Consider the following 25,489-nt stretch of genomic DNA (forward strand, 5'->3'; position numbering starts at 1 on the left):
CCGGGGGGCTGGAGGGGCCGCCGGAGCGGTGGCGCCGGAGGCTCCCGCGCGGAGGGGGGGCTGGCCCTCAGGCAGCGGAGCAGCGGGGGTCCCGGCGCTGCGGCCGCCTCCCTCGGGGGCTGCTGCAGGTGGCGCGGGCGGAGCCAGGCGAGCGTCTCCAGGGTCGATTTTGCAGCTTATTTAGCCTTACGCTCCTGCAAGCAGATGCCGGTGGGATGGTAACTGCAATTACCCGATTTCTGAGGGCGCTTGCACCTGCGCCTGCCTCTTCAGTGAGAACAGATTAACCCGTACTGGCCAGTAGAGATCTAGGTGGTAAGGAGAATGGAGAGCCCAAGAGGCGTGCAGGCTACGTTGTTGGGATCGCACAGGTGCAATCCACAAACTCGCCCCCTTCTGCCACTACCACCCGCCCCCCAGGTAGGCCTTTCCAGTGTCAAAGTCCTAAAAGACAAAACGTGTGATTTGACACTAGGATCCTAAAAATACATTCCTACGTTTATATTAGCAAATATGTTTAAGCTTGCTTCTTTGTTCGACTTTCAGGACTGTTAAAGTTTGTAGAAGCTTCTGTTGAAATGGGAGGAAAATGGTCCTCTCTCCCTTCCTCATTACTGTACATTTACGCAACAGCACTTGTGTTCCCAAACAAGTGGAAGAGGGAGGTGGAGTATACCCTGGGTGCTGTACAAATGTGTATAAGCTGGGTTTTTTTCATGTGAATAAAGGCTCATTTGTATTAAAACGCTTTGCAATATAAGTAAATTTTAAATTATTAAGCCAAAAGGGTCCAAGCCACTGGTAAACCTAAGTATTTCAGTGCTGGCAGTTCATCTTAACAGGATGAAAACTATTTTAAAACTGGCATAACTGGACCAACGGTGTTTTTCTGATGTGGATCAGGTTAGGACTGAGGAAGGATGTGATCCAATGAAGAAAATTAATAAGCAAAGCTAATGTTAATCACAGCATATGTTTTAATTTAGATGATGTGATATGTCAGAGAGTTGATGAGTACAAATCTTGGTGGTAACCAAGAATGGAGAGCCAAAGAGCTATGTAGGCTAGAATTCATTGGGGAATATGTGAGCTTATGCAAATAGTGCGATAATGTAAATCTTACCTATGCATAAATTGAGGCTAAGATACTTAACTTTCATGCAATTGTCTGTGTAGCATTTATGTTGGTGTAAGATTCTCCTTTAAGTACTTGATATGAAGCAGGTGACAAGTATGATATGAGGTAGAAGTGTGTTATGAAGTAGTTAGGCTGAGAAGAAGCAGAGATTAGCTATTGGGTATAATTCTGATTTTTAAAAGGACTGCCAGTGTGTTTGAAAGTTAGGTATGGTTTAGGTACTTGGAATTGGGATGCAAATGGATAAGAGTATTAGTATTAAAACACTATTGTTTTAATCAACATTTTCCTCGGATATACTCCTGTGTTTTAAATAGCAAGAGTGGTGTCGGAAAAATGCTTTTGATACCAAAGGGTGTGTTTGTGGTAAGACAATGTATTTCCTCAAATTATTGGAAGGTAGTTTGTGGAGATGATAGGAACATAAACCTTTCAGGCGCAAACTGTTCTTTATGCTTTTTCTGAGCTTGTCTGTGTTTTCTGTCTGTATTGTGTGAGCTAAGAAAATAGATTATTTCTCCCATTAAACTTGCTTGCTTTTGGTGTTCTCTGCATCATTTGATGAATACACCCTGTCTCGCTGCATATGTGAATCTCTGTACCCTTAGTTGGAATAGGTCTTAGGTATTTGGGCTGGAATGGAGTCCTGTGGGTTCCCCTTACAAGCCATACGTGGATATCACGTCTTTCTTTTTCACCTGTGTCACCACAGGCGTCTGTGACCATGGGATTGCACTGGAGGCTGGCTGTGGTATTATGGTAACTCTTCTCAAGACCCGATGAACAGTGGTGCGAAGCCTCTGCCAGTTTCCTTGCAGCATGTGACAGTGCTGTCTCCTTGTTATTTTATGTATACTGCTGTTGGCTACTGTCTGCATGCTTATCATTGTGTCCATCATGCAATGACAGAACTCTGAAACAGCCCTGCTCCCTGTCATTCTGTGGCCAGCAAAGCTGATGAAATGTGAAATGTTGGAGTATGTTGGAGTGCCTCCTAAAGGCAGCTATTTTATGGCTTGTCATTATGGAAATGCTAAAAAAAAAAAAAAAAGAAATCTAATAACTGTGCTGGGATTGTTTAGATCAAAAATTTTTTTCTGAGAATCTGGAATAGAGGATATATTCATGTGATAGAGAATATGGTTTTGTAGACATCACACCAGTTGTGAAGAGCTTTGTATTTGCAAATGCAGGTAAACCATAAGTTTGTGGATCAGATGGTCTCCTTCAACATCCTCTCTCTCATGGACATGAGGGAGTCTTCATGGTGAACCTTTCTTTGGGCTAATTGGCCTCCAGAACTTTGCTAGAAGCAATGTTGAGTACACCTGGCAGAATGTGGAAGACAATCATCTTTTCCATGTTGAGAAAAGATTTGTATGGTAGAACCCAAACTTAACTCTGCACCTCACTTCGTCTTTTGTTTTGTTGTGACTCTCTGGCTGGGAAATGTTACTGCAGTAGTTGTTGTTGGGAAGTGTCTTAATGATCTTAATTAAGATCAGACCAGTGTATCTGGTCTGCTCTTAATTCTACCACCATGTTTTGGACATTGCTTTCCAGGCTTTTTACCTGGGCTGCCAGGTGTATACCTTAATACACATTTTGCCTTTTTGTATTTCTAAATTAATGATTTTCATGTCGTGTTCTCCTTTAACTCGATAACTTGTATTTTGTTACATTAATACATTTGTGTGTTGTATACCTATGTCCATTTCTTAGTTATACAATGTTTGGTTTTTGAATGCTCTTTTCATATTTTATTTTTTAAAGCTTTTTGTTAGCTGCTGACTTTATCTCTGCAGCATTAATATGCTTGGATGTCAGCATGCTTTTCCTGATAGAGTTCGACTTCCGCTCAGCTGAAATATCACCAAATTAAGGTATAGGACTTAATTTGTGTGTATGCAGATAGTTCTAAAATGCCTTCATAACTCCCTGGGTTTATCATGCAGGTAATTCACGAGATGGCATTTTCCTCTAGTCTCATGCATTTTGAAGCAGGCTTTGCCACAAGGCAGAAAGTAGTTCAGTTTTATAAACCTCAGCTTGCTTTGTCTCCTGATTTGTAGAGCTATTGCATGACTGATGAAAGTCTCTAAGAATTATCCAGGTGGAGATGATTCCATTCAAAGCACAGTAGGCCGGATGCTCTTTGTAGTGACTTTCTAATTTGTATTATATTTGTGTTTGGGGTTGTCCAGATGTCAGAGACACAAAACAGTGACCTGGCTTTCCCAAGACTTGAAAAGATTTATTGTGCTATTCATTGCGCTATTAACTGTTGTTAGATTTTTTTTTTTTTTTTTTAACCCACTCCTTGAGTCGTCATCTTACATACATTTCCTCATTTGATCAAAGACTGAATTTCGGAACTCAGTGACAGGAAAATATCTCTTGACTGCTGTTTCCATAACATTCTGCCACCAGTACTGAAAGTGACAAGTGTTCATTGATCGAATTGCTTTTACAGCGGTTTCTAGGGCAACTAGAACACCTAGCCACAAAAATGAATTTTGTAGAACAAAAGTAGCACACAAAGACAATGCTAGCGCTACCATGATTACCTGATCTTTCTGTAAAAGTAAAAAAAATAATAGAAACCCCACAGTGCCTTAAAATACATTGCAAATGAGGCATTCCATTTGTTCCATTGTCATGGTTTAACCCCAGCCAGCAACTAAGCACCACGCAGCCACTCGTTCACTCCTCCCTGCTCCCAGTGGGATGGGGAGAAGAATCAAAAAGAAAAAGTAAAACTTGTGGGTTGAGGTAAGAATGTTTTAATAACTGAAGTAAAATAAAATATAATACTAACAATAAAAATAAAAATAATTTTAAAATATATTAATAGTAATTGTAATGAAAAGGAATATAACAAAAAAAAAAGAGAAAAAAAAAACCCCAAGAAAAGACAAGTGATGCACAATGCAATTGCTCGCCACCCCCTGACTGATACCCAAGCAGTGATCTGCCCCACCCAGCCAACTCCCCCCAGGTTTATATACTGAGCATGAAGTTCTATGGTATGTAATATCCCTTTGGCTAGTTCGGGTCAACTGTCCTGGCCATGATCCCTCCCAGCTTCTTGTACACCTGCTTGCTGGCAAGGTATGGGAAACTGAAAAATCCTTAACTTAGGATAAGCACTACTTAACACACTGATGTTTTAGTTGTTGCTATCGACCTTATTCTCACACTAAATCCAAAACACACTGTACCGGCTGCTAAGAAGAAAATTAACTCCATCCCAGCTGAAACCAGGACATCTGTGAAGCATCTGCCAGATTTTATGTGTACCTCAAAATGCAGGAACTCTAAAAATTGCATTTGATGCAAAATGCAAACTTCTTAGGTTTTATCTGAACTTTCCAAATTCTCTCTGAGATGTGGAAAGAGGCAAAGGATCACTTTGAGTCCATACAAAACAACTTGGGAACTCTTCGTTCTGTCTGGAGGGGAAAAGAAAGTCTTTATTTTTGTCTGTAGAGATGCTACTGTTGAAAAACTTTTATGTTACCCAGTCTTAATAACTGCAGAGAAAATTTGTTAGCTAGATTTATGTGTGTTTCCCTCAGAAAGAAAAGATGAGAACTCATGAGTATTAGCTTCAAAATTTTTCTTTACTGCAAACCATACTGAAGTAAAGGTTTTTTGGGGTTTTTTTAATATGTCCCTTCTGATGATGGTAAGAAGATGATGCATTTGCAGTAAAATGTAAACCAAGCATGATTTCCTTGTAAATGGCATGTAGGAGTAGGGTGAAAAGAGACTGTCCAAATATACTTTGAATGAGCATGTCAATTATTGCTACAAAACCACATAAAGTAGAAGGTAGCTATAACAGAAATTATTTGAGATGTGCAGCTCACTGGTACATTCAGTCTTTTCACTACTCTGGGCCATCTTCTCTGTGTTGCAGGCTCAGAAGGAGCTGTAAGTGTTGTGGTGCATCACAACTTCTGTGCAACAGCATGGCGGTATATTGCATAGCAAGGTTCACTCAAAGGTCCAACAGCAGTAGCGGTAGGTGTATAAAAGTACTGAACATGAAGTCCTCATGGTGTGTGACAGCTTAAGATTTGAACCTCCTTCTGGATGCACAGACTTCCTGACTTAAGAACAGTTTCTTCCGTTGGTCTCCATTAAGATTGTTTCATCTTTGTCCAGTTGATAAGGCTCTGAAAATTCCCAGTGTCACAAATGTGAAAAGATAGACAGACATGTACTGCCGCAAACTTTGAAAAGTCCATCTTCAGGGCATGCTTTTTTCAGTTAGCAACCTGAAGTAGCCTTACTCACTGGAACTGACTCCTGTTGTGGCTCATTTGTAATTTATGTACCTCTAAGGTTTTAATATTGTTTCTCATCTCATTTTGTGTCCGTCTACCTTCTGTTCTGTTGTGAGGGGGAAAAGGAGTTGTTATGGTTGTTACGTTCAATTAGAGTGCAAGCTGTTTGAACTGCAGGCTTTAACATTTATTTTTTTTTGATCTCAAGTACGGTAAGGCTCTGAAATACTTATGTCTACAAACAGCAGATTGTAAGTAAGATCAAATTGTAGCTGCTTTGATGACAAGGGCTCTTAGATCAGGACCCAAGCCCAATGTGTTCTTGTATCACAGACTTTTTCCATCTCTGCTGTGCAGATTCCTGATATGGGAACTTACTGTTTTCCTGGAAGGTATTTCACACAGGTTCTCAGGGAGGTTAAGATTAATAAGTGTCCCTAGTCAAACATAAGTTCATTGTGCAGGCAACCACACACTGAAAGCTTACATCATTGTATTTGTGTTTCGGTCAGAATACTTCCGACTGAGTGATAGTTTTGGAGCTCGTAAAACTTGCATCTAATGTGGGTTAACCTCAGTTCCTGTAGGCAGTTTTCCTCAAGTCACTCATATTACTGCTGCTTTGGCATGTATGCATGTGCCCCCGTAGGTGTCAGAATAGACTGTGGCTTCACTGCCTTCAGGGGTCAAATTGACTGTGTACGGTAATTTTTGCTTAGGAAGCAGTATAGGTGTGTTTGTGTGACAGGGGTCCGGTTGAAAGGCAACTGACCGAGAAAGTACAGGCTATACGTTCCCAGAGGCAATAGTGTCATCTGAAGGTTTTATTCACATGAAGTAAAAAAGGCAGCTCTGTTGCAGCAGCTAACATTCCTGCTTCAATGTGCGTGTCATTTAAAATTACCGTTTGTCATGTTCTTATCCTTCCTGCATAATTTACATACTGGAAGCAAATACTAGAATTATTTTGGTGATATGTCTTTTAGATATGTCTTGTTTGTATTGCTTCTCCTTGGGTAAAGACATGGAATCCAAGTGGGCAGGGCTCAAAAATATGAATCATGTTTAATAAATTTTAAGTACTTATAAATACAAATAGAAAAGCTGTCTAAAAATTAAAATGTTTTGGAGTCCAGTGTCACAGTATCTCCTACAGTCAAGAAGCATGTATGAGGGTGTTGCGTTAAAATTTAGATATTTCTTCTGTTTATCGATGTAACGTTGCAATTTACAATACTGATAATTCTCAGAAAATTTAATAACTTATTGCTGGATGGAGGGCTTCTTGTTTGGTTTGGTTTGGTTTTTTCCCCATTAAAATTAAATGACTATTTTCATTACTGCAGACTGAAGGGTGAACTGTAAGTTTGGAATATGATGGAGGGATTGAGCTGCTAGCCCTGGTACAGACTGGTTAATCAAGGTTTATGTTAAATTTGCATCTAAATCTTTATTTAGCTTGTATTTGTAATATATATCCCCATTGCAAAGGCAGGAGGCTTAGTGTTTATAGTTAGAGGAGGTGCTTGCTATCTGTTTTGACCTCATGAAGCGCATAGGGATGTGCTTAATGTGACGTGATGGCATTATGAGATTGTATGTGATAATGCGTGTAGATTTGCATTCGAGGTATTCGTGTTCTAGGATTACTTTTGCTTGCTTGACAATTCTATCCTTGTTAAGGTAGGTGGGGGGAAACCTATGAAATGCTGTTCTTTCCTTATGCTTTTGAATTAAAGTAATTGTTTAGTTTCTCTTTGTGTGTAGGCTAAAAAAAGACTCTGAAAAAAACAGTAGCAACATACTAAGCATGAGCTTATTCAGCATAGTACAGTTATCCTATTTGAGGCATTAAATTTACTGTAGGTTTTTCTTTCCTTAGATTAAATGCCTATTTCAAATGTGGTTATAAGCCACCACCTGCTTTGGAACCCTGATCACGTCATGACTAAATATTTAATTTAATTATAGCTTTTGCTTCCACTCAGGATGTAGACATTTCTTTTCCTTTGGGGGTAATATGAAAGCCAGACTGCAATGGCTGTTAGAGATTGTGCACATTGTAAGGAGTGTTCCCTGCAGTAATGAATTTATGCACTGCGAACCTTATTCAGCAGGAATTATATTGTTAATGGCAGGGTGTAGTGTTACAGGAGATCTAAGACTAGTTGACTTGTGTACACTGATGAAGCATTTCTATTCCAGCTCTGTCTCTGAAGATCTGGGTTGCAGACGTGGAGAGTTTAGCAGAAAGCATTACGGATCTGTGGAGCTTGTAAGTTTACGTAGCCTGTCCTATGATTTTAGCAGCTTATAATGCAGAGCTCAAATCCTTTTCATTTCCAAATAAAAAATTGGATCTAGTTTGGAAAATGTGCTTTCTAAGCTTGACTTGAAAGTTATAGGGTAATAAAAAGAGGCTTCAGAATAGATACATGAGACCTGTGCTAGGAAATCTTTTTTGCTGCCTTATTTATGAATATTTCATCGTAACGGGACAGGTAGTCTTATATAAATATTATGTTTACTCCCAGATGGAAATTGAGCCTTTTTTCCTCTTATAAGTTGAAGACTGCTAAATATTAGGGTAATATTTGATGAAGTACCTGCAATTATGCAAGTTAAAAACTGTGTGTGCTCCTATGTGTACATATATATGTGTGTATGTGATTTTTATGTGTGTATGTGATTTTATGTGCCTCAGAGTAGTGGGAGGGGGTTTAAAATTAAAAGAACTAGTCAGAATAAGGATATCAAAACCTGTTCCCTAAAATCTGTCAGTTATTCTGCCTTTTCTTCAAATTCAAAGCTAAGTTGGTACTTCATTTTTCTCATATATAAATTTCTTCTCTGCTGTGAAAATAGCAGTACATCAGCAGTTAAAATAACATCACTCTGGATACAAGGCCATAATGAAATTACATAAACTTACTATAGGAAAACATAAGTGTGGAGGGGTAAAGAAACTGAACTCCAGCTCTCTTATTGTGGGAAGAAATCACTAATTTTCTACCAGCTATAGTTGTAATTTAAAGTTCTTGGATAGCATATTTATTAATATCTGTGTAATTTGGTGGCTTCGTTGCTGGAAGTTGCATTGGAAGAACACCAGGTATCTTTCTTTTCTTTCCATAAATTCCACATATTAGATACGATGTTTTAATCAAAAAAGCAGATGAACTGCTTTCTGCTAAGAGGCTCCTTCATTACTGGTACTTAGATTCTTTTGCTCAAAAAGAAGAATTTATTGGTAATTATAAATTCACAGTAAGCTCACACAAATGGTCTTGTCTTTTGCTTGATTTTCTTAAAATTCTGCTAGTATTTTATGAAAGTGGGGGTTTTTATCTTTTGGAGTACAAACATATAAAGGTGCTTGTTGCCCTTTCAAATTTCTAAATGTTTAATATTGAACCTTTCCTGCTTAATATTTTCCACAGCAGCATCTCAATTGCTCAATTATTTCCACCTTTTATTTATTACAACACAGTTATTTTGTCTCTGCCCTAAACATTTTTCCTATGTCTTTCCCACTGGTGTAATACAACCAGTTGTCCATATAATTTCTCTTACAGTTTATACAAGGCACCAGGATATGTTGGAGTTTTTGCCATGTTAGTTTATTCCTGACGTAGCCTCAGAACACTTCAAAGCAAGGGGCAAAGAGAACTTCAAAATGTTGTGATAACTCTTCCACCAAGTAAAGGGAGAAAGTATTATGCTGGAATAATATGGATTGCTAGAGGGAAGCAAGGAATGATATACCATTGCTTTATTGTTGTTCAGATCCCATTTCATAAGTTTGGTATGGTATGTGACAATCTCATTTTTTACGTTTTGAGAGGAGTAACGTGCAATATCATCGGCAGCATTCTCCTGTTCTTCTCTTGTAGGGATCCTAAGCAGTGTTGCTGAATGCATCAGGACTGTTGTGTTATCCTATGTTTTACTGACTTCTCAAGAGCTTTTTTAACAACAAAGAGAGTTTCAGCGTTCTGGGAATCCCTGGATTCCCTTATAAAAAGACCAGGCAGTCTTTCTAGAGTATTTATGAAACTGTTGAAGTCTTCAGGTGGAAACAAGCCATATTTTCTGACGTTAATACTGAAAGCAGACCAGGACATCTCCTGTACCGTATGTAGTTCAGTATGATCACTGAACATTATGTTTGGAAATTCTTGCTGCTCGCTGTCTCCTGAAAACATCAATAAATAAAATGCAGTTAAAGACTGCTAGTCCCAGTAATACTGCCAACAAGTAGAGTTTTAGGCTTAGCAAGGCTGAGAGGGCAAGAATCATCATGTCTGTAAGACCCATTGTTTTGAAAGGAGCAAGCTTCAAGAGCAATTTCTGGAAAGTGGACAAGTCCCTCTGTAGGCATTCTGTGTGTTGATGCAGCCAAACTCTGAGACAGGAGAATTTCTGATTAGTACTGGGATCTACCAAAAGAGTGAATGGCTCTCCCGCTCGTGCTTCCTTCAAGTTATAATTGGGTCATTCCAAATCTGTAGTCAAATCAGTAATAGCTGTGCTGATCCCTTCTGTGTGGGTAGTCATATGATGCCTGGGAGAAGAAGAAACCATAGTAAGCTTTGACTGCTGATCATATGGCTATTTTTGGAACTAGAACCTCTATCTTAAACTCTCTTATAGCTTATATCTAGTGATGCTGATGGAGCCATTCAAAGAGCTGGACGGTTCCGTGTGGAAAATGGCTCTGCTGGTGAGGTAAGTGGCTAAAGATACTCATACAAAACTGAAAAAATAATTCAGCTTCAGTTATTCTTCACCACTGAAAGATGTATTTGCAGTCAGTTACTAAGGAAGAGGACTTGAAAAATGCGAAATAATATGAATGTAAGAATCTAAGAGGAGGGAGATGGTGGGGTTTTTTCCCCACAAAGTCTAGCTTAGCTCTTCTTTTAAGAGTATGTAATCTTGACAGTTTAGTTTAAGGGAAAAGCTGGTATTTCGTTTAGTTTTGGTAACATTTTGCTCACCTGGTAATGTTAGAAGAAAAATACCTATCTTATCCTCTGTGTAACACTTTGCAGTCTCTAGGTCATCACTTTATATTGGTGTCCTGGTGATACTACGATGTTCAAGCTGACCTTTGTGCTTTTAAGTTTAATCCTTGGTGTGATGAGGTCATAGCTTCACCCATCCACCCCCCCCGCCTTAGTTGTCTTTTGGCAGCTATGCTTACATTTGCATAAGAGATAAAGAAGCTGAGTGGAGCCTGAGAGAGTCATTTCCCCCAGATTCCTGTGCTGTTAAACTCATGGTGTGTCCCTGCAACCACGAAAGTGACGCTTAGGTTTCTACTTATCTTCATTTTTTTATCTTCCTTTGCCAAGCTTTTTCAGCTGTAAATATCATCTTAATACTGAAAGAAAGAAGACCTCATATTCTTGAAATATATGTAAGGTCTTGGTAAGCTTGTATTGAACTAATATTAACAGTAAACTTTTACTGTAGTTTGCATCAGCACTGGCTGCCGAGTTTGAAGCAATCTAACTATTCTGCATTGATTCTCTACAGGGTCATGTTCTGTATACTGTTTTTTTAGTTCAGTTTCATGCAGTTCAAGAGCTAATTAGCTTGTATCACAGAAAGATTCTCTGAGTGGGTGATGAATGGCCACATGGTCAATGGATGCAGGGAATGGCTTTTTCTCTGCATATGTTATTTCTTAGTGGAAAAGGACTTGAGGGATGGTTGGGAATCTACCTTAACCGGCCAATGCAGAAACAACACTGAAGAACTTCCAGAGCATGCTCTGGTCTAGCAAGGAGTCCCTAAGGGTTATTTTGGGAAGAACAACTGAGAAAATGAAACCTGGAGGCAGAATTCTGTTTAATTTATTTATTTTTAAGTTTTAAAAACACTGGTCTTCAAATTCCACATTGAAATATCTTCTTTTCAGTGGAATACTAAGCTATTACCCGTAATGGGTAAGCACCCGTGTGGTGCTTAGTTGCTGGCTGGGGTTAAACCACGACACGGTGGTACAAAAGGCAAAGACTGTAGTTACGTAGAAAGAAAAGACAAAAAAAAGAAGAGAAGAGGGAGAAATTTTAATTTCAGCTGCACAACAACTGACTTCACAATAATTCCTTGTTTTTTAAAAAACAGTATACATGTAAAACTCTTCTAGTGGGTCAGCCACTCTTGATTGGCTTTTGCCTGTATTATGTTCTCCTTTTTTTTCACTCAGCATTTGATCTAACAGTCTCCCAATTCTATTTCAGAATACAGACTACACTCCGGGTACGTGGCACAGAACAGACGTGCATTTGGAAAACCCAGAATATCATACAAGATGGTATTTCAAATATTTTTTGGGGAAAGGTAATGATCTTTTTGTGAATGGATTGACGTTTTGATCAATAAAAATGCAATCTGGCTTTGAATTGCTATTATTTAAATATGGAAAAAAGTATGGTATTAATTTAGTATTAATAAATTTTCTGTCCTGTACAGAAAACAAGTTCTTGTTTCATGTATTTTTAACCTGAAGACAGAGGATGGGTTTCTGTAAGCGGCAGAACCCCTGCTATCAAAAAGGGATATTTTGGAACCCTTCTTGGCCTTGAAGGCTGTACCTATCTCTTGGTTTTTTTACACATCTGTATATAAATACATAGTTATGTAGATTAGTATATATTTTTACATATAAATGCATATATTTATTTACACATTTATACGTGTGTGTGCATGCGTGTGCTTGCACGTGCGAGCAGGTGTGTGCGTCTTCTTTACAGTGGATAATGCTTCTTGTTTTTCCCTAACAGTTCATCAAAATTATATAGGTACAGATGCAGAGAAGAACCCTTTCTTTCTGTCTGTTGTACTGTCTGACCAAAATAATCAGCGTGTTCCTCAGTACCATTCAATACTTTGGAGAAAGACAGTAAGAAACAAATATTTATCTGCTGCTCTGACTTTTTTGTTGTTGTTTTCTTGTTTGTTTTCGGTATGCCTGTCATACACTTTTTTGCTTTTTTCAGAATTTCATTACTTAATACATACTTCTCATTTTATACAAAAAGAACATATAATTCTACCATAGTAGATAAAACTAAACTAGCTTTGTAGGTAACATTACACTAAACTTTCTGACAGAAATCTATGATGCCACATATTTTTTAATTGTTCTTACCTGCAGCTCTGTGTTGTTTTAGAAACGTTGCCTAAATTGTTGTTGATGATGTCCTGCGATCAATTTAGGCAATGACATTATATTGCTTTTAGGATTTTCTTATACGTTAAGAAAATAGGCAGGTGTGATACTGCTTTCACTAATATTCTTTAATGAATTTTTTTCACTTAACGTTCCATAAGAGCCTATTATCCAAGCAATTGTATGCATGCATGGATCACTTTAAAAAAAAAAAAAAAAAAAAAAAAAAATAGTTTGTAATGTTCACTAGTTTCAGCAGCCCTCATACCACATGCCAAGGTAGTAAAAACGAAGTAAAAAATAATTTTGCACCATCCATGACTTTTCACATTCATTTTTTCTCCTTTTTGTTTTTTATTTTTCCCCCAAACCAGTAGTAAATAAGGCTAAGTAATACTAGCATGGTTTTGTTCTTTGTTTTTTTACTTAATTGTTTTTATTAATATTTCTATTTGAATATATAGAAAAAGTCAGTATGTCCTGTAATATCTCCTAGCTTTTTTTCTTTATAGGGTACTCAGAAAATATGTCTCCCTTATAGTCCCACAAAAACATTATCAGTGAAATCTATATTAAGGTATGTATTTACAAATAAGTTATCAGTTAAGATATTTGTATGCCTTTTCCTGTAATTCAGAGCTTGTGTTGCATGGTTTTCATGATAGATTTCTAAAACCAGTAGTAAAAACAAGTTTACAAATCTTAATCATTGAAGGCAGCAAAAAGTGGTTTTAAAGCCTGTTCTGGAATAGACAAAGCGACAACTTAGAAAGGAGAAAAATTCTTAGCACTTTTTCTTCAGCAGAGGACTACTTTCAAGTTAATTGGAAAACAGGTGCTAAGTGGAACTGCAGTGGTTGAGAAGAAATATCTTTTTAAATTAGACAGACATAAACAGACCTAAGGAACAGCAGATTTTGACTAGAGAAGTGATTATTATGTGGCCCTAGCAGGAGGAAGCAAACAGGGAAGAAACCAAGACTGATTGTCTCCATGTAAGTCTCACTATGGTTGTGTTATACACAGTGTCAGTGAAGCTGAGAAAATGCCTTCCCCCAGCCAGAGCCTCTATGGGCATGCTTGTACTCTGTCCTGCCTATTTTGTGGCAGAAGAGAATATGAAGTGAGCAAGCCCAGCACCATTGCTATGTCTTTCAACATTGTAATCAGCTGAAATATCAGAGCACCTGTTTGCAAAGTGTTTGTTCAAATTTAATCTGCAGTTTTTATGACCTAATCATGTGGTGTGTTTTCTCAAATCCCTCACTGACAACATCTTCAAATGCATCTTCTGTAAGGATTTTACGTCCTCTAGAAACCCATAAAAAGTGCCTTCATGTACGGAACAGGTAGTGTGTACCAGATAAATGAGCAGTCTACAGGTCTTCAAAACCTTTGATCCGTATAGAGTACGAGCAAATGTCTCTTGCTTGGTTGAAGCTTGTCCACTGGATAACACTGCCACTGCTGATGTGAGAGGAGAATTCTGGGAACAGGGCATGTGTTGTGATGTGAAGTCAGTACCACCAGATCTGGATTTTCCTACAACTGCACAAGATTTCTGAGAGGTCCCAGACCACTGCATTTGCCAGAGGGGCTAGGAAGCCATTGAGCCTCACTTCTTAATTCTGACTTCCTGGGCTGTGGCTCTGGTTTGTAGGGTCAAGATGGTGAGTTGAAAATACTTCAGATCTCTTCTTCATCTTCTTCATCGAGATAAGCTAAGTCCTCTCTTCTAACTCCTACAGCACTGGCTTGAATAGTGTTCCTAGTTGTCAATACTGCATGTTGTACCTGCATAAGCACCTGATCTTCCATGTCTGCCCAGCAATTGCTGAAATATCTCTTCCTAACATCCCTTTCTAACCCAGCCTTTCCCTCCACTCTCAGCCACATAGACATTTTTGGTCAGGCATCCCAGAGTGGAGAAACTTTGTCTTCTGTTGCCTAGGGTCATAACTTTTGCTGAATCACCCTCACATGTTCCATCCTGTGATGCTCCAGTATTTTTTCAGAGGGAAATGCGGGCTTGTTACAGATCTTGTTCCTCACTTCTCCCAGGGTCTGTGCCACATGCAGTCAGCTGGATAAATGTCATCTCCTTTTGCCCGCTTGGGTTTGGACTAAAATCTCTTCCCCGACTATTATTTTGCTTTTACAGTCCTTGAGCCTTCCCTCAGGCCTGATTGATATTCCTTTGACATTTCACCCTTTTCACAGCCAGTGTGAATCTAGGTACAGACTGTCTCAAAGAATTTGGGTTACATTAATAAACCCATTTTTTTCTAAATTAATTGGAACATTTCAATCCCTTTCAAAAGGAATTAAAGCAAATCCTGTCTGCATTATGTTCTAGCATAAGCGATGATGGAAGGATGCATCAGATTTGACCTTCTTGTTAGTTCACTGTGCCCCAGACAGACTGCATCCAGCACTCCGTGACATGCTGTGCAGTTCTAGAAATTAATGCTGGGGGAAAAAAATGGGCAAAAATAATAGTAGATGCAGAAACACAAGTTAGGAAAAAATGCTATAAATTGGGTATTTCTGTTTACTGAGGCAGTTGGTCTCGCTTCTTATTTAAATACTTTTTTCTGTTCTGTATGTGGATCTTTGGCCTGTGAATTGGGTACTGAACTCTCGTTTTTCATTTGACTTGCCTTGAATTACTTTAGAAGAGAGAGAAAAGCTTACAAAATAGAATAGGTTATTGAGTCCTCCTAAAATGCTCATAATGATTATGTATAAAGCCAAAGTGTGATGGAATAAAGCTCTGTGCTTTATAAGTAAATACAGTCAGTTTAAACCTGATGTCAGTTCAGGGTCTTACTAATTTCTGTTTTTAAAATCCAAAAGAAGTTTAGGAAGTCTTGGAGGTTAGTACTGTGGGAAAGAAAAGGCTATTTCACAAAACATTCCATGTAAGAGAGGCTCTTTAAACAATTCCTTTTGTAACCAGTTCTGACTGCAAACAGTTAGTAGTTTAATGTTGAAATGTATACTTGCCCTTCTATAAAGCAGTATTTCATTTGCATTTCAGTGCTATGAGTCTCGACAAATTTGAGAAGAGCCCAAGGGAGATTTTTCATCCTGAGATACAAAAGGTAGAGGTGACTTCTTTTTTTGTTTGTTTGGTTTTCTTTATTATTTTCTGGAAAAATAAGTCATTAAGTATTAATGCTACTAGTTTGTTTCTTTCAGTAGCAGGATAATAATGATGAGTAGGGTTACGTGGTACTACAAAATAAACTGTCTTTATCAGTTGAACTGGCCACTTCAGAACAAAACTTAAATATGCAAGGATGTTACAGTTTTATTTGTGTTGTCTTTAATACCACTGTGCTAAAGATATTGTTTTTTTTACAGGATTTATTGGTTCTTGAAGAGCAAGAGGTAAATGTAAACTTATCACTCCTAGCTCACAGACCCGTTCAATGAATACAGCTTTGTATTTGAAATATTTGCACTGAAATGCTTGAGACAACTTAGAAATCAATTGCTTATTGCAGCAAAAAAGTAGTATTTCTTTGCAACGTATGAGATAAAAAATAATTTTAACCACCAACTTAATATATCATATTAATAGGTTACCAACTTAGTATATCATAACATTCATAATCTATGATCAAAGGTAAATTATTAGGTATCTGCTACTTGAGCACATAATGGAATCGGTATGAAATGTATATTCCCATGGGTAGGATGTATACAAAGGTACGTGTATAAAAGTCTTTAGAGAAAACATTGTTTTAGGTCTTTTGTTTGATTGCCTGTTTATCATATAATATTTGGTTTTATTTCTCAGGGATCTGTGAATTTTAAATTTGGAGTCCTTTATGCAAAGGATGGGCAGCTTACAGATGATGAAATGTTCAGCAACGGTGAGTTTTTCCACCTTCTTCTTAATTGTTTTATTCATCCGAATAAAAAAATGGAGGACAGTGCCTACACGTGGAAGCCAGAAGGGAGGTGATGGTTATGTGAACAGTAGTTTTGTTAGGTTTTCATGTTCATCTTGGGTGAAAAATTGTAGTGTAGAATCTTCTATTTCTGTAAAAGGTTGCTGTAGGAAACCTACTATTACAGCTTGGAAGATACTGAAATTTCTTTTCTAGAAATAGACTATGTAACGTAAGATTTAGAAAAAGGAAGCAGTTGAAGCAGGCAACTCGAAATTACTTGCAAAAAGTCACTTTGTTTCTAGTTCTTTCACTCTTAGGTTTTTGCAGCATGATCGTGTTCTTCTATGCACTTGAACAGTGTCTTGGAGTTAGTAAAAGAGGTCACTGTTTAATGTCACATGATGATGCCTATTCTGCAAGGCTGGGATGCTGTTTCTTTAAAGGTAGAAGGCTTGGATGACATGAGGAGAAACTTACTCAGCTGAAACTTTGGTCCTCGTGTCCTGGGAGCAGGACCTGTTCCTGTATTTTGATTATTTTTTATAGGTGTTCTATTACTACATGTGCTTTTCTGTTGTAACATTTCTGCCTTCCACATGTAGAAACTGGAAGTGAAAACTTTCAAAGATTTTTGCATCTCTTGGGTGACACAATTACTTTGAAAGGCTGGACAGGCTACAGAGGAGGACTGGACACTAAAAGTAAGAACTCATCTGAAGCAAAAAAGGGGGGGAGGGGGCTGCAATATAAGTGTTTTAGCTTATTGGATGCGTATATTGTATATATTTTGGAAATAATACAATCCCAAAAGAGACTTCCTCTGTGCATGCTAAATGCTCTGCTTCACCAGGAAAAAGTCAGGTTAGCTTAAATCACTGGTATGGATTGCGGTTGAAGAAAAGTATTTATATGACCTGTATTTTCAAGGTGAACAGTTTCGTATTATGTTGGAAGGGGGTGAAGAATAACCTGATGCGTTACTTGCTTCATGATAGTAGGGCGTCATGGCTTGAAGGACCATGTGTGATTTCGGGAGGCTAGGTGAAGGACATCATAGGTTTTAAGATTGTGAGTATGCAGATTAGGTTGCAAACTTGGGTTTGAACCCACATAGAACATGCAGTGTGGACATTTTATAAAATGGATCAGAAAAAAGGATGATTAAAGAAGGTTTGGTAGAAGGACCTGAAATATCTTTTGATCTTTAGAAAACTTAAAGGACATATTTCTGCTGAGAATGTTGTCTTCCCTTGCAGATGATACAACAGGAACCTGTTCCATCTATACAGTTTTTCAAGGGCATGAAATTATGTACCATGTTTCAACCATGCTACCATATTCTAGAGAGAACAAGCAGCAGGTACATGGTTCTCTCTTTCTTTTTTTTCTTTTTTATTTTATTTATTTCTTAAATCACGAACTCCAAAACTTTAGACGAAAATAAGGGATTTCTTGCCTGTTAATAGTTTAGAAATATAAGTCTTAAGACTTTTTCCTATGTTTTTTTCCTCAATACTATACCTAATGCTGACGATTTCATGATATTTGTTGGAAGATAATGCATCATCTCATCTCTATTAAGGTACAAAAGACACTTGCAAAGAAAGTCAAAATTGATTGACTGAGAAGTGATTGAGTATTCTGTTATTCAGGTGACTTTTAGAGCTTCACTTCTGCAATTATCGTTACCTTGAATTTAGGAAGACTGGAAATTAGACTTGTGTGTGAATTGTCAGAATACTCACATATGTAACACACAGCTCATACTCAGGTAGCAATTTGTGTAGGTTCAAAGAAATTCTCCGTGTGAGCCTGTTAATGGCAAGCTTTGTGCATTTCTGTAAAGCGCTGCTGTTGTCCTCTCATAGATTGACTAGGTGGGTTCTTGGGTACTTGTTCAAATGTGCTGTCATCCATTGCTTGAACCTTTCTAGGTATTATATGATGAAAAAATACTTTATAAGCACATGCATTTACCTATACATCACACATCCATAATGATTTACCTAAAATTACTTGCAAATTACTTGTTTTACTATTTTCTTATTTAAGCAATAATTATATATTATGTATTATTATAATAATATAATTAGATTATATAATTATATATTGTCCTTCTTTTATTTCCATGTCAGTTTTCTCATGTTTTTGCCTTGGATTGATGACAAGATCACAGCAGAAACCAGAGGCCAATCGGGACATTTATTGTTTTTAAAGAATAACTCAGCATCAGAGTTTTTTTCCTTTTATTTCAAGTGGTGGATTTGCTTTTTTGGAATGCTATGTGTTCCCTGCCCAATTTGTGAATATTAATTATGGAAATTATGAGTGCTTTGCTAACTTAAAAATATGCGATAGCATAGCTGCTGTTTTAGCAGCTGCCTTCTGTATGCACCGTGGCATTGCTAGGTTTACTTGCTTATAGTTAAGTAATAATTTTATATTGGCTTCAATCATATTGACCATAATTTTCCTCTTTGCAGTTTAGGAATATTGTTTTACCATTCTCTCACAGAACTGTGAAGGTATTTATTTATGTCTTTTAAGTCATTGTGTCTGTCTTTTTTTTTCTTTTTTTTTTTCCTTCCCCTCCTTCTTCTTCTTTTTTTTTTTTCCTTTTTTTTCCTTTCTTTTTTTTTTCCAGGTAGAAAGGAAGCGACATATTGGAAATGACATTGTCACTATCGTATTTCAGGAAGGCGAAGAGTCTTCTCCAGCATTCAAGCCATCCATGATTCGCTCTCATTTTACACGTATCTTTTTCCTTACATTTTCTAGTGATTTTTTTTAATTTATTTTTTATTTTTTTGAAGATCAATATTACTTTTAATTCTACCCTAAGTCCTTCCTGCATGCTATTTATGGAAGTGAAAACTGTTTTAGAAAGGCAGTTGCATTCTTGCATTCTTTACCTTCAACTGCTTGACGAGGAGTCTCTAAGTCTGACTCATAAAACAATTTTTATGTTGAACCACTTACAAGATAAGGTCAAAACCAGAATGTGATTTTTAAATTGTATTTTTATTGAAGGCATTTATTTGGATCACTTTGCATGTTGAATTTTATACATTTTCATAAAATACAAATTCATAAAAATATTTCTGTTAGTGATGTGAATTAATTTGGCATTAAGTATTGAATATTGCTTTTTTAATGTTTAGACGCTGTTTATTTTAAATATTTATGTATTTTGGATCAGTGTTTCTCAAATCTTTCAGACCATAAACCACATATTGTCCAGATTTTGGCAGCCTGTGTTTTTCAGACTTTTGGTTGAAAACACTGTGAAGGCAATATGGTTCCAAAATCCAGCTGCCAATCGCTTGGGATTATCATGGGGTCACACTAGTGGTCCACAGATCCCAGTCTGGCATCTATTATGCTAGATGGAATGGGATGAAGAAAAATGGATGGAAAGAAGAAAATTCTTATTTCTATCCATGCTCTGTTGCTGACTTTTTGAAAATGATCGCAAAGCTTACGACTGCTAAACCTAGTTCTCAGGCTGACTAACTGCTGTTAGAACTTTCTTGCTAGTTTTGTCCATGGCTGGTCTTAGTTTTTAGATTTGAGCTCTTAATATTAACCTCTTTTACACTAAATGGAAGAAGTGACTAGAAGAAAAAGAATTCCACAATTAAAAAAAATCTTTAGATATCAGAGGAACCTAAATATTGTTAATAAGAAATGTTTACCAAGTCAGTGTACCTCTTCATCAGAGTGTCAGCATTAGTAAAAAAGGAATATTTTTTCCCATATTGCTCTTAGGAAGACTTGTTATGATGTAACTGATGCACCCTGCTCTTCAATTTTTGACAAACATTTTGAGGTTCAGCTGTCCTTGGTGTAACAATGAGTTGGAGGGGCAGATGTGGCCTAAATCCGTAAGGACGTGTTATCATTTAGGTCATTTTAAGTAACCCACAGCTAGTTGATGGAGTCCTATCACCTTCCTGATGTTTTCAGTTGACCTAGCCAGGGATAAAGGTGTCTGCAAGAAAACTGGTGGGTTGACACTGATCTGTCAGATGTGGTAAATCTCAAAGCTCACTGAATCTGTACTAGTGCTTTGTACTCACTTTCTTACATGCCATAGCACCCCTTTTTTGTTACTTCTACCATGGGAAAAATTAGCGTACAGGTATACCACTGTGCTTTCCTGTACAGCAATGATAGCTACTATAAGGGTTTTCCATGATTCATCTGTAGGTAGGATCGAGTTACCCAAATAAAGGCATCCAGTACCAAGTTAGATGTCCCAGCACATCTGAGATGTCTGCACAGGTCTGGCAGATATGACTCGGCGCCTACAGGAGATCTGTGCCCCTCTTGGAATAGCAGCTGGAGACTAGGCAACATACTCTCAAGCATCTTAAATAGCACTGGATGCTTACGTTGAAGTAATTGAATCCCATCGTAAGTCATTTTTATTGTGCAGTCTCCAGTAGTGCTGATCACAGCTATTGGCAAAGGTCTCTTCGTTCTACCTGGAACAAACCCATACAGCCAATAAAGTTATTCAGACTTAGACTTTCCTTGACCCTGTTTATAAGGACAGAAAACTTAAGAGACAGTGTTAAGGAAATATTTCAAAGCAAGAAGCCTCTGATTCCATAAAAATATCTTGCAAGGCAACTATAAGGATTTCTCTGATTTTTGCCCAGATTTGCCCGAAGTTATGGATAAAGACTGGTAATACATTTTTGTGTACTTGCACTTTAAATCCTCCTCTTTATTTTCTTACAATTGTTAGCTAAATTATTTCATTGGAATCTTTCCTTCAATGGAAGTTTTGATATAAGCAAAGTTCAAAATCAGTACTTTTTTTATCAACTGAAAGAATTTTTAATCGTAAGTCTATCAAACACACACAAAACACACTATATAGCACATTTTATGCTTCATGTAACAGCAAGAAGTCTGTATTTGTGGTACTAGCTCAATTTTTAAAACTGCTGATCAAACACAATAAAATTTGTATGGGACCTCCTTTATAAATGGTAATATGTGTATAGTCTAGAATATTTTATATATTTACATTGATTAATATATTTTACCTTTATTAAATCTGCGATCTGCTGCAGTAAAAAAAAAAAAAAAAGTATATTAAAATACATGTGAGCTTCATTAGTACTGGATTAACTTCCTTAACTGCATGGCAGATATTTTTGCCTTAGTGAGATATAATAAGCAGAATGATAGTTACAGGTAGGTGCTGATTGTAACAAATAACTTCACACTGAATTTCTGATGGTTTAGAGATAACAGGAAAACATTTTGTATTTTCCACCTGTCTGTATGCCAGGAAGCCAAATGAACTTAAGAAATTGAAGAGCAATATGGACCTGGATGCAGATGGCTGTAAACTGGCTATGAATAAGTTGCATGTTTCTAACCGTCAGAAAACTGAAATTCTGGAACAGGCATAAGCTAAGGGGGCAAAACAAAACTACTTTTTAGATGAAATGTAACAAAATGATGGAAGATATGCCTGGAACATTCTGACCTGGTGAGATCAATGACACAGTGAACTACATGTGTGATGAAAGTTAATTAGATGTGATGTTGTGATGGTCAGGGACTGTGGATCCTTACAGGTCTAGGTTCAGTTGTAGCTAAGCAAACTAGCTCATTTTTGGGGATCTTAACAGAGTACTTGTACAATTGGACTTCACATACTTAAAACCTAGTGGAATTTTGCTGGTAAATCATGTGTTCTTCATCTGTTTTTCAGTTAGCCCTGGGACCCTCACACTGGAGGCATATGCTGTCCAAGTCTGAGTCCATTAGGTCTCACCAGAATCTGAAAAGCAAGCATTTCTGCAGCTTCGTGCCTAGGCTTTAATAAACAAAGTGGCTTTAACCAAATTGTTAAGCCCAACTATTGTCTTGAGGTAATGGTGAGATGCCAGAGACACCTGTCAGTCTTGCAAAAGCAGAGCGGCAGGGGGATGTCATAGTCCAAACCCATGGGAGGGATTCAACTTGGGCTTGAACCAAATAAGTGGTAAAGAGAAATAAAAGAGCCACCGTTTAGCTACCACTGTGTGCTGCAGTTCTTAGTATAGCACGTAGACTTGACACTGTTATTTCTCCTTTACAAAGTACTAGCAATATCTTCAGTGATCCCTCTTCTATTTAAAGTATGCTGAGCCATTTACTGCTTAGACTAGGTCAAAAAGAAATGGGAGAATTGCATTCTGTTTGGGGTATGTGCCTGAGAGGATTGGTTAGGTTTGAAATCGCTGCCAGCTCAGATGCTGAAGTCTCTTACAGCTAAAGAATTTATACTGGGAAACCAAAATGTTTGGTTTATGCAGCACTAGAAAGGAAACTTCAGGGCATGAAACTAAAATTATGCCTCAGACTGGAATCTGTGTGTGTATATGTATGTCTACAACACTCAAAGATAAAAACTTTGCAAGATGGAAGGGTGAGGTCAATGTGTTAGGCTTTGAGTGCAAATTTCTAATGGCTGTGTGAGCCTGCATGACATGAGTTATCATTTAGCAAAATTTTAAACTCTTTGCAAATCATTCTACCCCACATTTGCAGGACGAAGCTGAAGGTTGACAGCATTGGGTCTGCTCCTTTGAGGTGAACTGCTAGTTAGGTTGTAGTGGAAAGAAAGAAACTGAACTTGGAAATGGCTTCCAGGAACACAGGGTCCTTAGGTAGATTAGTTTTGCTTCCTCCTTCCTTTACAGTTCCATAACTCTGAGGACTTGGGCTGATTGTGGAAGACACCAGCAATATCCCTGGCACTCATCACCTGGCACTAGTGGTTTTTTTAGTTTTGAACAAGCCATATCACTTTGACAGCTAAGAAATACAGTACAAGTGTAGAAGGCATTCTTACAGCCTCTCCCTCAATGCACAATACAGATCACTGATACCAGCTGTAGTCCATGGTTTCAGAAGCTGTTGCTCGGATCCAGTCATGTGGTTCCAACCATTCCAACGTATGTAAATTCTGGCTTGCTTTGCTCAGCCTACAAAGTGTAAAAAACTTCCAGTCTTCCCAATCATCTAAGAATCTGTTCTTCTTGCTGCAATATAGGTTACTGGAACTTTTTGTATCTCAAAGATACAGGACTAACTAAGCCTTCTTGCCTAGCTCCAAAACTCAATTGTTAGCAGTAAGAGTTTGGTGCTTTTTGTGCAACTGCAACTTCACCTACTCATTTACGAATGTTACTTGAAATCATCTGCAGTGCAAATGTGGAAATGCACAAGAATGCGAAGGGAAGAAGAAAATGGACTAACATTAACTGGATTTCTTCAAGAGGGCTTGCTGATAATGATGTATGCTTTCCCCTATCTTACCTTGTTCTTTGAGTCCCTTAGTATTTGGGAGTCTTTATTTTGGGGCATGCTGGAGGAGAGGGTTCACACCATCGTTGTTGCTCTTGATGTGGAGTATGAGATGAGGCAAAGCAAGTATGACACATAGGTGCAGGAGTCGAAAGTCTACAAACTTGGGTGCTTGAGGTGCATGTATATCCACAGGCATGTCCATATATATGTGTGTGTATATATATATACACACACATATATATGGACAAATACATGTCAAAAGAATTTTTCACGAGAAGTAACTTTCTTTTTCAATATAGCTAAGAAATTTAAATCTTGATTCAATAAGATAAGAGAAATCTGTATTACTATGTTTCTCCAGCATGCCATTAAATCTAGCTCCAGAGAAGAATCCAACAGCATGATACTTCAGTTTACATATGTGGGTTATTTCCCCCCGCCCCCCCATTTGTAGCTAAAGTTTGTTTTGGAAAATGTCTGTGGCCTAGTTAAAAAAAGGAGTAGTTTTATTTTGCTCAAAGATTTTGTGAGCACCTTCTTGCATTTTTTTTTTTTCAATCGATTGTCCTCATAGATTCTGCTTTTCAGCATTCCCAAGTTTGTGAGAGGCACAAAACATGTTCATGATTATGATGTGCAGTGAAAGCTCAGTTACTTCTTTCCTTCTTTTCCTCTTGTTTTGGGACAGAAACCTGGGCATGCATCCCTCATTAGCCTTTAAGAAGTGAATGTTGTCCTAATTGTAAGCTAATAGTCAGTAGATCGGCTAGCCATGGCAAATACTTTCTACATTGCTGTTTATTTGGGAAAAAAATGAGTAGCAGTAAATAAGATAAATTTGTCTCTCACTCTGAATAACTGACTGCTTTTACTAGATCAGTCTGTCTTATTCCTTAGTTGCTTCATTCTGCCAGTCTTAACACATCTTCCCATAGTGCATATCACACAGTATTCTTACCCTGTATGACAGGCTTAACACGTTACTGTATATTTCAGCTTGGCCTAATTACATTTCTTTCTGTCTCTTCACCTTAGGCACGCACAGGACTCTTGTTCTTTCTGGGGTTTTGGGGGGGTTTTTTGTGTGAAAACGGTCTTCCAAGTGGCCAAAATTTCAGTCAAAATAAACCAGGGATACTCTAGGCTTTTGAGACAAATTGTCCTTGTTTCATATGCAATGCCACTGTGAGGTCTGACACTGAATTTCTGCTCAGAATTACTTTATATTTTATGTCACTCAAGAAGTCTATTGTTTTGGTCAGTTTTGTTGTGGTTTTACCCATCTTAACTCATTCTGCTTTAGCCAAGAAATGTTTCACTCCCTATGTAGTGATAAATTATTATTTTTTCCTGGATGGAATAAGATAAACATAGGGCATCTCTGAAACTGTGTCTTGAATCTGTGAAAACAGTATTAACGTGATCAATGTTTATGCAAATGTAATACTGCATTTCAGATTGTATGCACAGTTTCTAAGCTTGCATGAAAAAAGAACAGATGAATCCATTAGAATCCATTTGGCTCGATACCAGTCAATCACTGCTGTTTTTTTGAGCAAGTGAATTCTGACTGGTTTATATAACAGTAGAGATGGGTTGAATCTATAATTTTACCATTTAACTTGCTGTGACCTGTGTCAGCTGCACATACTGCTTG

General features: G+C 37.6%; 1 protein-coding gene across 1 annotated transcript in view; it reads left to right on the top strand.

Moving 5' to 3' along the window:
* The window catches only part of GARNL3 (GTPase activating Rap/RanGAP domain-like 3), a 45,996-nt gene that overhangs the window by 275 nt on the left and 20,232 nt on the right, over window positions 1-25,489 (top strand). Inside the window, exons 2-13 of the mRNA XM_010566896.1 lie at window positions 7,636-7,705; window positions 10,084-10,158; window positions 11,682-11,781; window positions 12,225-12,343; window positions 13,126-13,190; window positions 15,654-15,717; window positions 15,980-16,006; window positions 16,419-16,494; window positions 17,118-17,216; window positions 17,772-17,875; window positions 19,160-19,268; window positions 21,678-21,723. Of these exons, the coding sequence (XP_010565198.1) occupies window positions 7,636-7,705; window positions 10,084-10,158; window positions 11,682-11,781; window positions 12,225-12,343; window positions 13,126-13,190; window positions 15,654-15,717; window positions 15,980-16,006; window positions 16,419-16,494; window positions 17,118-17,216; window positions 17,772-17,875; window positions 19,160-19,268; window positions 21,678-21,723 (954 nt within the window). The remainder of the gene's footprint in view (window positions 1-7,635; window positions 7,706-10,083; window positions 10,159-11,681; window positions 11,782-12,224; window positions 12,344-13,125; window positions 13,191-15,653; window positions 15,718-15,979; window positions 16,007-16,418; window positions 16,495-17,117; window positions 17,217-17,771; window positions 17,876-19,159; window positions 19,269-21,677; window positions 21,724-25,489) is intronic.

Source organism: Haliaeetus leucocephalus, unplaced genomic scaffold (assembly GCF_000737465.1).
Source record: "Haliaeetus leucocephalus isolate CR32 unplaced genomic scaffold, Haliaeetus_leucocephalus-4.0 Scaffold219, whole genome shotgun sequence".
In the NCBI taxonomy this organism is placed as follows: Eukaryota; Metazoa; Chordata; class Aves; order Accipitriformes; family Accipitridae; genus Haliaeetus; species Haliaeetus leucocephalus.